We start from the raw sequence: 13,671 nt of genomic DNA, 5'->3' as shown, positions 1-13,671 counted from the left end.
GCCCCCTCTCGCGCCCCCCACACCCCTCAGCCTAATGGTTTAGCTAAAAACACAATTAATTTTCTATTATTTTTAATAAAAATTACGATTTAGTGGTTTGATTGGTTTGAAAAGAGTCAGACCAGACACCCAAGCCCCCGACGTCCTACACTTTTAGCGTTTAATGCCTCAGCTAAACTACGTGACACGAGACACTATTCCAGTCAGTGTTGTAGAAATCGCGAGACACTAGGCGGGTGGTGGGGGTAAGACTAACGATTAATTGGATTGAAATTTATATGCAAATTTTCAAACATACACTTCCAAATTTTGTGTATAAAACTTTTTATTTTGACCGATTTTGGACACATGACTGGCCCAGGGGGGGGGGGAACCTTCCTGGCCCGACAGACACCCCGCTAGGCTTGAATTGTTTTTTTAATAAAAAAATGTATATGTATTTTTATGAAAATGATATGTATATTTAATGTTTAAACTCCATTACCTAACTAACTAGTTTGGTCTGGTGGTAAAGTGGTATGACTCCCAACCAAAATGTTATGGGTTCTAGTCTCGAGACATGCTTAAGCCTATTTTTCTACAAACGTTATTTACACAACCCAAATCATAACCACATAAGTTCATTTAAAAATTAAATTGTTTAAACCCAACAAAATATTTCTTTACTTAAGACCTCAAATAATTTTCGTTTTCGACCAATTTTTTTTTTTTCAATTCTTAAAGTCAGCCCTGTTTGAACAATTAAGGATTAATCGGTGAGATAGAAACTAGCGATTAATCAAAAATTAATCTGAATTTTTACAACACTGTTACGGGCTAATCCAAAGTTCCAAACTTTATGGGTGTAAATGAAAATATTCAACTTTCTATAAAAACACACGCCTCAAATTAATTGTCATGTTTCTCGATAATTACTGAAAACGAACAACAGTGTCACTTCCGTAAATCTATTCAAACCCAAGGGCATTTTCGTCAACCCAAAGTCTTCCAGCAAACACCATAAAACCGTGAAGATGACACTCACACCTTCACATATCCAATAATAATAATAATAATAATAATAATAATAATAATAATAATAATAATTTCCAATTTTCCATATCATTAATATCTCCATCTTCAGTTTTCGTTAAATCTCCGTTACAGACGGTAATATTCATTTTATTTTAGTTTTCTAGTGATTTTGAAATTTGAATATTCGTTACTGCATGCTTGTATGTATAATATACTATAATATAATATTACATTCAGCTTATGTAATGTATCAACACGGTATGAAACTGAATCCGTTAGATGTACCGTTACTGAACCGAAACCGAAACCGAAACCGAAACCGTACGGTTATTTTTTCATGTATTCGGTGTAGGTTACCTAACGGTACAATGCATTATTTTATTCGGTATATGGTTTCACTCGTTTTCGGTACAAGTCTGTAATGAAGTGATCATGAGCTAGTAGAAGGGAGCAATAACCTAACCGAAATTAACTTAAAAAACGGTTTATTGGTTTTTTTAACCATCCGTTAAGGAACTATTCATTTTTCATGTATTTAGAGCATTCTCGGCAGCTCCTCTATAATTATGTGAGAGAGTTTTCTAAATTTTGTTAGAGGATGTTAAGTGGTTGGGAATGCAGAAGAGATAAAATTTTAAAGAGAGAATAAATTTGGAGGTTTACTTTCATCATAATGATAAAGATGCAAAAAGGTATTATTTAACTAGTTTTTGTCTACGGGAGTTGTTTTATTTTATTTGTTTGTTTCTAATAATTATTACGGGAGTTGTCTTTTTAATTACAAATAATATATATCTTTTTTTAAATAAATCATATATTAATTTTTAGTATATCCCTGCTTTATAGATTTTTATATCAAATATTTGGTGAGATTAGTTTTTAATTTAATGAGATGTTATAACCCGTTTAAGAAATATCTGGGTTTAATGAGACCCATACCATGAATTCGGGTCAAATGCATGAGAAACCTCCATTTAAAAATCAAGCAACTATGGGGACTCCAAAAAAAAGTGGAGTGACCACGTCGCGACACGCAGGATTTTTATGTTTTCGTTTATATATATTATAGATTGTTTACGAGAGAGAAAATGTATTGTTATTTAGCATAATTATAGAGATAGAGATAGAGAAACTGTTGGGAATGCTCTTATATGAAAAACATTTAGCCTATGTTTGGTTATTAACCGAAACTAACCAAACTGAACCGAATGGTTGCTAATAACCGAACTGTGCACACCGGTATGAACAAGCATAAGTCGCATACGCATTAATGCGAAAAGTGACAACCACAAGCTATTCAAATCTGAATAGCATGTCATTTGATTGATTTAGTCAATAGCTTGTTTTTCAAAATTTATTTTTATGTTTTGAGAACTAAAATTCTCATTAGACTTACGATTTCACCTTCATGTTTTACAACAGTTGATTTGAATATCAGGTTGCTGAAAGCAGGTTTCGAGTTGAAATTGCTTCGGTGAACGTGTTTATTGTGTTGAATAAAGACTGTAAGAGAGTAATGCACAAATTGTTTGTCTTGTATGTCATGTGTATCACTGCAGTGAAAACCGTGGTCAGGTTTCAGAGATCCTAGTTTAGGATTTATGTTCTAAGAGGCGAATAGTCGAATACCAACTCGTGTTTTGATTCCAATGGTTCATCATTATTGGCAACACTCCTTTAGTAATCAATGCATAGTTGTTATCCTGTGAAGAAGTTATGGAACTGGTGTGATGCTGCATTGTCGGGTCGGGTGGTTTGAAGAAAGAATTTAATTTGTATTATTTATTCACGGGCTCGATGAGTAGAGAAGAGATAATGAAGAAGGTGGAAACGGGTTCGGCTGCGGCTGAGAAGATAGTTGTTGCAGTTAAGGCGGCTAAAGAAATCCCAAAGACTGCTTTGGTTTGGGCTTTGACTCATGTAGTTCAACCAGGACACTGCATTACATTGCTTGTGGTATTGCCTGCACAAACTTCTGGTAATATTATCATATTTTGAAACTTTGATATTGAATATTGATACAAGTGTTGGTTGGTTTCTACTTAATTACTTATCATTGAGTTTAAGACTGTGTGTAGTGTAGGGGTTTAACTAAAAAGTGAAAAAAACGCCCCCGCAGCATCACTGCCATGTAGGCGTGGGGGTACTCGCTAACTTTTCACTCAAAAACGTGTAATGGTTTAGCTGAAAACAAAACTATTATTATTGTTTTATTTTTAATTTATAAAAATGTGTGTGCGGAAATGTGATTGGTTAAAGATGTGGTCCCACCTTTTGAGCCGGGCTGTTCAAAAAGCTCAGGCTCGTGGCCCACTCGATAAAAGTTCGAATAAAACTAGCTAAAAAAACTTGATTTGCAACAACCTGAGCCGAGTTGGCTAATTTTTGTAACCGAGCCAAACTCGTCCCAAGCTCGGCTCGGGCCATGGCTCGGCTCGTTTAACTTCAAAAATAAGCTTGAGCCAAGCTAAGCTGCCTCGTTTAATTTTAAACTCAAGCTCGAACCCACCCTGGCTTGCCTCGGGATCGACTCGTGGACAGCCCTTGAGCGGTTGCCACCCCTCCACAACGATATGTCTAAACATAGCATGTGTTTTGTGCGTGCATAATAATGAGAGGCCGAGGGCATTCATTTCAGTACCTATAAAATGTTGAGAACCGCATAATGCATTTGTACCAACTGCTTTGAATGTTATACACAACAATACAACATTTTGGCAACCACTATGTATAGGTACATTACGTGGTTCTCAAACAATATATTTTTCTCTAATATAGGCAAAAAATTATGGAGGTTTCCAAGATTTAATAGGGACTGCGCGAGTGGACACGGGAGATTTAATATAGGAACAAGTAATGACCAAAAAGTCGAGATTACGGATTCCTGCTCGCAAATGATCCTTCAGCTTCAAGATGTTTATGATCCTAACAAGGTTTGTTCGTCTCTCAATCCAAAGCGTTACTCATTGCTCGATATTCAATTATCTAAGCAGGTATAATGTAAATATCTCAGATAAATGTGAAGATAAAAATTGTTTCGGGATCACCGTGTGGAGCAGTAGCTGCAGAAGCCAAGAAAATCCAAGCTACTTGGGTTATATTAGACAAGTACGTCGAGCTAAATTCTTAAAACGTATATAAATTTTTTTTATTTTTTTTTTCATTTATCAACTTTTTTAGGAAGCTGAAACATGAACGAAAGCAATGTATGGAAGACTTACAATGCCACATTGTAATAATGAAAAAATCACAACCAAAAGTCCTTCGTTTAAATTTAGTCGGTTCACCTAACAAGAAACCCGAAGCTGACTGTCCATTACCTTTAACTAACCAACCGTCTGAAAAACAAACAAAAAACAGTCGTGGGCCCGTTGTCACTCCAACAAGTAGTCCTGAGGTGTTTACTGCAACTGAAGCCGGAACGTCTTCAGTCTCGAGTTCTGACCCGGGGACTTCACCATTTTTCGTCCCGGTTACTAACGGTTTGTTAAAAAAGGATAAATCATTAGCTGAAGAAGAGAGTCGGGATCTCATTGAGTCAAGTTCGGACTCTGAAAGTGAGCAACTGTCGTCGTCTTGTTCTAGCTTAAGGTTTCAACCGTACATGGTGGATATTAATAATATCATCAAATCCAGCTATCAATCATCATCATCACAAGACATGTTTAAAATATTATCGAAGATCGATAGAGACAGTGAGCATGGAAGCCAAAGAAGTGAAGTAGAATACAATGTTAACGTCAGAGAAGCTATATCATTATCAAGAAATCTACCTTCGGGCCCACCTCCGTTATGCTCGATATGCCAGCATAAGGCACCGATATTCGGAAAACCACCACGATGGTTCAGTTACGCTGAGCTGGAGCTCGCTACTGGAGGGTTTTGTCAAGCTAACTTCTTGGCTGAAGGTGGATATGGTTCGGTGCATAGAGGGGTGCTTCCTGATGGTCAGGCGGTTGCGGTGAAGCAACATAAGCTAGCAAGCTCTCAAGGGGATCAAGAGTTTTGTTCAGAAGTTGAAGTGTTGAGCTGTGCGCAGCATCGGAACGTTGTTATGTTGATTGGTTTTTGTATTGAAGATGGAAGGCGGTTGCTTGTTTATGAATATATATGCAACGGGTCGCTTGATTCTCATCTTTATGGTAAGTTTTATTTTAAGATAAGTTTCATTATTATTTGGTAATTGTGACACTAATGTTTATGAAACATGCAGGACGTCATCGAGACGCGTTAGATTGGGCAGCTAGACAGAAAATTGCGGTTGGAGCTGCCCGAGGCTTAAGATATCTTCATGAAGAATGCAGAGTAGGTTGCATAGTGCATCGAGACATGCGGCCAAACAACATCCTAATCACTCATGATTTTGAACCTTTGGTACATTCTTGTTTTATGTACATAATCATATTTAGATGATCAAGAGGTTTTACCATAATACGCGTTAGATTTATTTATATACATATATATTTTTTTATTTTCTTGAAGGTAGGGGACTTTGGTCTAGCAAGGTGGCAACCCGATGGCGACACTGGAGAAGAAACACGAGTAATAGGAACGTTTGGGTTAGTCTTTAACGTGATTCTGGTTCTTTCGGTTTGCATCATCTCCATAAAAATATAATATTAGTGTACAATAATGCCTTAACGTACGATAGGTACGCGAGACGCTCAAAGGCAAAAATACTAAAACGCTCAACCAAAAACGCTCAAAAACGGTTTTCGTGAAAAAAAGTAAAAAATTGATCGATTAACGATCCAAAACTGTTTTTTTCGGTGAACCAATGATTAACTAGATATGTATTGATGATTCCGAGATGTTGGGATGTGATTTCATGGATCGATTTCGTGAAAAAAAGGGATTCGCGTTCCTACTGTAGGATAAACTATTATTGTAGTAGATCTTTTCTCATAAACAATAATACTTTGTTTTGCGGTTTTAGATACCTGGCTCCCGAGTATGCACAAAGTGGTCAGATCACCGACAAAGCCGATGTATACTCATTCGGAGTTGTTCTAGTGGAACTCGTTACAGGTCGGAAAGCAGTCGATCTTTCCCGACCTAAAGGCCAACAATGTCTCGCAGAATGGGTTAGTCGAGACTTGAGGCGCATATGCAGTTACAGACGTTATTAACACAATTTATATTAACTTTTGTTTCTCAAATATTTAACAGGCACGTCCATTGTTGGAAGACGAAGCCATTGACGAGTTAATCGACCCACGGTTGGAGAACTCGTACTCAGAAGAAGAGGTTTACTGCATGTTGCAAGCTGCTTCTCTATGCATTAAACGAGACCCACAGTTACGTCCTCGCATGTCACAGGTACATCTTTGTTTTTTAGTATTATTAGTAATGGATTCTTAATTTATTAAAAGTTGATTAAAGTCGAAAGTCAAAATTTGATGATAATTTTGTTGTAAGGTGTTACGGATACTAGAAGGGGACATGGTTATGGATTCGGGTAGTGATGTCGGGAACAGGAGTGGTAGGATTTACTTGGATCATCAATTGAGTCTAATGAGGGAAACATTCGACGGGTTTAGCAACAAACTTTCACTCGACTCTACAAGACCGTATCGACAAAGATAATCAGCCTTTTTGTTTATCTTGTATGATCTTGTCCTTGTGCAGGACATGATTAGTTAGTGTTTTTGTATTTTATCTTGAATGACGAAAAACTGCACAACGTGTCGGTCAATTCCGACCTCTCCTGAATATATTCTTTCGAAAAAAAAAGTAAGGGGTCGCTACTATGAAAATCGAATTTGCAGCAATTCAAAACCCGACGGCTTCAGGATTGAAAGGTTGAAAGTATTGGAGCCGAACACAGAGAGAGCAGGCAGGGTCTCGGTTTGGTCCTAAATTTGACTATAACCCCGGCTTAAACTATTCATATGAAAGATTGTCGTTTTATTAAAGTAAAAGAAAAATATATGGTTTTGGACTGGTCTCAAATGAACCTCGGATAGAGACCAGACCAAGGGTTGCGGTTTGGTTTTATTACTTTATAGTTTCGTTGTTATCGTCTACATTAAAATATTAGATATGTTAACAACTCATTGTTTCTTAATGTGACACCGACCGCCTTGCTTATATACTCGGTCAATTTCACTTGTATTTGCAAATTAGAATCACTGACATGCTATTCACACACCACTGAAAGGTTATGTAGACGCGTATACAAATGTATTAAGGTTATGTATATCTCGATATACAAACCCTAGTTTTAGATGGCCTACAAAAGTTATATGACCCGCGTAACTTTACAAACCAATTGACGTGAGATTATTTGGGCTGCAACTCAAATTTATTTTAATATTCACACAACACTGACAGGTTATACAGATCCGTATACAAATAAAATAAGGTTTTATGTGAGTTGACATACGAATTGTTCTATCGAAGTCAAACTTTAGTTTGCTATACAAATTGAAACTCATACACGCGAAAAATTCAAACCACCAGCAAACCCGGTTCTCACCCAATAATCAACACGGTAAAAGGTAAAAATTCACAAACACGGATGACAGACCACCACTTGATCATATACATAAAAAATTAACAAACTACCTTCTACGACGAAGAAGCAACCGAATAACCAACACTCTCATCATCACACAAGTCATCCACACTCCTCAACGCAGCATGAGCCACCACTAACACCACCCCAACCAAAACCGCCGCCACTACATTCGTTATAGCATCAGTCAACAACAACAAAACAATCGTTACAACGAACAAAGCAGTTAAAACCACGCCGTCCTCAATAACACGATGAAAAACAACCAACGGCTCGTCTCTAAGGAAGTACAAAAACAACCATGCAGCCATCAACACAACTAACACGATCAATGAGACCGGATGCCATAACAAACTTAGAAACAGAATAAATAAGATAATGATCGCGTAGTTTGACTGGAAGTAGTTTATGCTTGTTTTAATACGTGGAAGCGCTTCAGAGAAGGTGTGAGGGAGGTTGAGGGAGTTGAGGTTGAACATTTGTTTCCATGGACGTCTGGTGTTGAGTCCGGTTTTTATGAGTTGTTTTGCAAGGGATAGGTATTCAAGATTTTGGCCTCTGGTGGACGAGGTTGGGATCGTGCCGTACGTCGTCATTACAGCGTGGTTTGAGAGGACTGTGAGGTTTTGGAGTGCAAAATGGGGCAGAAGATTGTGGTGTGGGGTGGAGATGAAGGTGTTCAAGTTGACATGTGATGTACCTAATTTGGATGTGTTAGTTATATTAGCTGTTATTGCTAGGACGGCTGTTTTTTTTATTATTAATATAATAATAATAATAACAACAATAGTAAGAATAACTAGCTAACAAAATTTGCCGCAGCTATGCGAATATGATTTGTATCGGTTAAAATTGTTACAACGCTGAAAGTAAATCAAAAAAATAAACTTGTAAACGCCCAAAGCGGTATCGACACAAGTACGACTTATAATTAAAGTTAGGGGTGAGCAATAACCGAACCGAAAACCGACGAAACCGAACCAAGATAACCGAACCGCACCGAATTCTTCATTTTTTATCATATTTTCCAGCATTTTTCCTCTATTTTATGTATTATACGTATTAATAGTTTAATACTATCATTTTCATGTATTTAAACATTCATTTCATGAATTTTTAAACAAAATTTTAGCTCATGTTTGATATCGGTTATTAACCGAAATTAACCAAACCGAACCGCGCACACCCCTGACACGAATTCAGTCGGCATTAATTCGATTCATTACAATATAGGCACAAATACAAAAATAATAAAACATGAAACACCTAGAAAACTAGTGACACTTGTATTTATGAGAAAAAAAATTGACACTAATTCGGACGACATGCGTATACGAATTCAATCGATATCAATTAGGTTCAATATTGTAACAAATCTAAAATAAAAAAGCTGGTTAATTAATTTATTGAAAACAAGATTTCGGACTCGATCAGACAAAGCTCAATGACCCTTGGAACGAACCCACCAGAAGGAAACTAGGGTGCACTAAATCCACACAACGTGGGACCGTTGTTCACCGACTACAACCATTGCGGGTCCGAATATGTCACAAGTGGCTCATACAATCAATTGTCATAAGTGGTTGGCTTAAAACTTAATATGAGAAAAACCAATGATGAGCTGCCAATATATATTTAAAGAGAACGTGCTTGGACGTCAATATTATTGTCCCTTGTGGCCCATCGTAAACTAAAGAATTATTGTCAATCACTACTTGATTAGGTTGATAAAAACTTATTAACATATATATATAAAGATCAATGAGAATTTGACAAGGACCTAATTAACATCAAATAGATAAGTTGGATGCGGCTCAATGGTAGAGCACTCACTTTAATAGTGAGAGGTAGAAGGTTCAAACCTCACTATAACCAATTTATATGGGAGATATGAGGGATGACCCTGGCTTGCCAGGGTTCGAGTCCTAATCTCACCCGGTTTTACCGGATCCTCGCTGTCGTGCCGTTTGGCGGGCGTGAGGGTCGGGTTTTATCCGGGGAATCCCTCAATGTGGACCGCTAGGGGCTCCGTCCGTCCAGACTCGTGGCCGGCTCAGGCTACAGCCAATAGGGGCCGCGTACGGAGTACCGGCGTTACTTAGTTATCAAATAGACAAATATACAACTTTGAAGAGGGACATCAATGTACTTAGACCTTAGCCGCCCCCATGAGGCCTGAAATTTCTAAAATTACATACATATACTATATACAAATTTTTTGTATCCGCGCATATAAATTTTGCATTTAGAGATGACTGATGAGTCATTTTGTACGTATACAGGTTTTTTTTAATAACTATAAAAGGCTGCTCTTTACAATAGATCATATTTAAGCCCTATTAGCTATCAGACCCATAAAAGATTTGGGTAAGCAATAAATCTACAGTAGACAAGTGGTAGAAGTTGGAACATCGGACGATAATTTGGAGCAAAAAAAATAATTATATATAAGATAAAAAAAAAGAGATAATTTTATCCTTAAAAATAAAAAGGGCCATTTTTTAGTACTCGTCTAATCATTTGCTTCAAACCCCTACGCGTCAAGAAAAGGCCAGCCCTCACAATTTATAAAGTGACAAGCATGCTGCCAGTGTCACAACGAGAAAAAAAAAAGAGAATATTTTAGTTTGAATGATCTGATGTAATAGAATGGTATCTAACTGTTGGATAAAATGTTTGATCTAGATTTTGAACCAAAACTATATAACTAATGAAGATGATATCAGAATATGAAATATGTTTTACCTTTAGCAATAATAATATAAAAATAAATAAATCAACTATCAATGATAGACTATCATGATAGAATACATTTTGTCACGCAATAATTGTTTATACAATAAAACATTAAAAACAGGAAAACCAGATCACACCGAGTTTAAAAACTACCAAAGACTTGACTTTAAAAAAATATGATTTGAGATAAAGCAAACAAAGTTGATTTATATATGTAGTCCTAATTAAATGTGAAAGTGTGAAACTTGGTTGCCATTATGTTACATTATGAATCTAAGTTCGACGTGTATACTTGGTGTACAAGTCGAACAAATAAAAGCAAAGTTGGTTGCTAATAAGTTTACTTTATGAATCTAATTAGACCGACCCTTATATTTAGTGAACGAGTCGAACAGATGAAAGCAACGTTGGTTGCCATTATGAATCTAATTTCGATGTGTGTACTTAGTGAACGAGTCAAACAGATAAAAGCAAAGTTGGCTGCCACTACGGGTCAAACAGTTAAAGACCCACCCCAATCATTTTAAAGAAAAAGAAAACTAAACAAAATGTTTATAGACGACTCAAAATTTATGGGCGAAAAGTGTAGTGGTTCAACCAAATCCACCTGTAGTGACCCGTAATCCAACTTGCCCATTTTGCCAGATCTGTTATATTCCTCAGAATAAGAAGGGACATGGAAAACATACTGAAGAAACACTAAATGACCCCGGCAGATTACGGATAATCTTAGGGTTAAGTAGATGTTTCCCACGAGGGTTAGGTCCGGCAAAGATGGTTATTCTTCTCAACCTGCAAAACAGACACCGTAAGCTCGTCACTGAGAAGGGGGGGTTCCTCCTTGTGACCACCCTCCGGCGTGAGAATCAGACTAGATTGCTCTGAATATGTGTATATTGAGAGAAATAGCTAGAGAAGATAAGATCATGATACCGTTCCAAGGTGTTGGAGTATTTATAGCCGAAGGTAGGTTTCCAAGCAGGTACGGCCAGCTGTATAATATTCCTTTTCCACCAACTACGGGCTATGTTCGTGCCACGATGGGAGTTGGTGGGTAGGCAGCGGCTGATGGCGACGTTTTGTACTGGAGCGTGCTCCTCCTCGTACTATTGTCGGTGAGCTGTCACCCTGTGATTGGTTCATGGGTCGCTTTTACCAGATCTTGTCTATTTGTCCATACCTTGGTAGGTATAGTACAAAAGATCTTCTAGAAGCGTACGGACTGGCTCTTTTGGGCGGGAATATTCCCGCCCTGCTCATTCCTTCTTCAGGTGACATTGCTGAAGTATAAGAGTTAGTGCCTTATGCGTGTAGCTTTACTGTTAGTGCGGGTAGCCTTCCTTCTTGGTTTGTACCCACAGCTGCGGGAACAGGCAGGGTACTGTACCAAGGGAGGCTTTCCTGCGGGAACAGCTGGCTTACTGCGTGTAAGGTCTTCATCTCTCTGAGCATGGTGGGTCCTGCGGATCCAGTTGGTTTTTGCGCAGACGTACCTCTTTAAGGTGAGTGAGTCTTGCGGGTCCAACTGGGCTTTGCTGGGACCTACCTTTTCAAGTCCCCCCAGTCCATTGTTCTTCTCATGAATTTTTAATAAGTGAGGTGAACTTTTGGACTTTAAGCAAGGGGTTTTGAAAAGGGGGTTTTCATTTTTTAAGGTTTTCTGTGGGGATTCTTCCCGCGGTTTTCCTAATGTCACTTGCAGAAAATTCCCGACTTTTTCTGCATGATCTTTGGGTATGATGCGGGTAGGTGCGTAACCTCTCTGCAAGTCGGGAGCGTTGAGTTTCACTTGTGTAGATTCTCCACGAGGTTTTGGTAGTTTGACATAGTGATCAGTTACGTTAAACAACCAATTCCACCTTGAAGCTTCAAACAATCTGGTTCTCAACGTTCCCGCCATGCGGGGGTGCTATTTCTCTTTCCGTAAGCATGGCCCATAAGATCCTTCTTGGTTTCAATTCCCTGCAGGTGCTAAGTATGTGAAGGGTTTCGCCTTGACACTGTACCCGCACTTGTCTTACGGTTTCTTGTTTTCCAAGGTAAGGAGGGTATATTCCCTCTTATTTTTGAATCTTTTTGAATCTTTTTGGAATTCAGAGAGTTGGTGAAAGGATAAGGACAGTCCAAACGGTTGAAGGGACGTTGGCGTCTTCTGACGGTTTCAGGACGTGCTGGAAGTTATGACGACGTGACAGCATGTGGTCAATCAGGACGCTTTTTCAGGCGCGTGGGCGCGAGTTTCATGTCACGCGCCATTCCGACACCTGTTGCCAGCTTGCTTTATCCACACGTGTCGCCGTTTCATTGCACCTGCGCTCTCTCTCTCCTCCGAATTAAATTCATCGCATTCATTGCGATGAGTATATAAGGGGGTAGAGGGTGCATCTCATCCCATACCTTCACTTCACTCTTCTTTTCCTTTTAAGCGATTTCCGGCGAATACTCATCTTTTCCGGCGAGCATTCTCCTGAAACCGCTTTCTTTAACATTTAAAAAATGTCTTCTTCTACTCATGATCCTGAGGTTAACGTCGAGGAGTCTGACGTTTACCTCGAGAACCCGACGTCTATGTCCGATAAGGACGATAAGAGTACTGCTGGCGAGTGCCAGTGTACTCTTTCTGTCGATGTATACCATTACATCGTCAAGAAGTTCATGCTGGAGCCGTACGAGCCAGAGTTTCCGGAGCCCAACCAGACGGTGTACGATGCCCCTAAGGGCAAGATAGGGGTTTACGCCTCGTTCTTCATATATGGGAATCTAAGATTCCCATTAACGAAGTTCGTATACCGTGTTTTGGAGAAACACGGTGTGCATTTGACGGAGGTGCACCCAATGGCGATTGCTAAAGTTCGCCATTTCGAATGGGTGTGCCGTATTTTGGGCATCGAGCCCCGCGTCGACCGTCTGATGACCTTCTACACCTGGAGGTGCATCCAGGGTTGGTATACCCTTGTTACTCTGATCAAGGGGTTGAAGATCTGCGCTACCGAGCGTAGTCTTCGTTCTTGGAAGCGGGAGTTTTTCTACATCTCCGTTCGCGTCATCCCCATCGCGATGACGTTCAAGAATGGGAGGGCACTCCCTAACCTTCACGCCTCCAATTACCAGGAGACGGAATGGTTCGCCAAGATCTCCCAAATCCAGACTCCGGTTTATCGCTTCGCGGAGTCTGGGATGGTGATGCTTGGGATGAGCCGCGTGTGGAAGGATGCCGGGTCTGGGACGCCGCAAATACCCATCGTCCTTGAATACGGTTTGAGCTCTATTCCTTACGGTATGGAAGGATGCCGGGTCTGGGACGCCGCAAATACCCATCGTCCTTGAATACGGTTTGAGCTCTATTCCTTACGGTATGCTTCGTCTTTTGTGTTGGTTTAGGGCTTTTCTTCTAACATTGTTAT

The 13,671-nt window shown here is 39.1% G+C and overlaps 1 protein-coding gene and 1 pseudogene across 1 annotated transcript; one reads left to right on the top strand and one right to left on the bottom strand.

The window, feature by feature from the left end:
* Nucleotides 1–2,640: 2,640 nt before the first annotated feature.
* LOC143610479 (inactive protein kinase SELMODRAFT_444075-like) lies at nt 2,641–6,755 on the top strand. Its single transcript, XM_077084950.1, has 9 exons — nt 2,641–2,992; nt 3,793–3,947; nt 4,028–4,122; nt 4,195–5,156; nt 5,228–5,388; nt 5,497–5,573; nt 5,951–6,098; nt 6,184–6,333; nt 6,433–6,755. Exons 1-9 carry the CDS (start codon nt 2,812–2,814, stop codon nt 6,598–6,600), a joined length of 2,097 nt encoding a protein of 698 aa, XP_076941065.1. The 5' UTR covers nt 2,641–2,811; the 3' UTR covers nt 6,601–6,755.
* Nucleotides 6,756–7,322: 567 nt separating this feature from the next.
* On the bottom strand, nt 7,323–8,495 carry LOC143610483 (PRA1 family protein F2 pseudogene; annotated as a pseudogene).
* Between the last annotated feature and the right edge of the window lie 5,176 nt (nt 8,496–13,671).

This window comes from Bidens hawaiensis, unplaced genomic scaffold, assembly GCF_021521415.1.
Source record: "Bidens hawaiensis isolate Kalapana, Puna unplaced genomic scaffold, B.hawaiensis_p1.1 tig00026422_1, whole genome shotgun sequence".
NCBI classification, from domain to species: domain Eukaryota; kingdom Viridiplantae; phylum Streptophyta; class Magnoliopsida; order Asterales; family Asteraceae; genus Bidens; species Bidens hawaiensis.
This window is presented reverse-complemented; position numbering and strand designations above follow the sequence as displayed.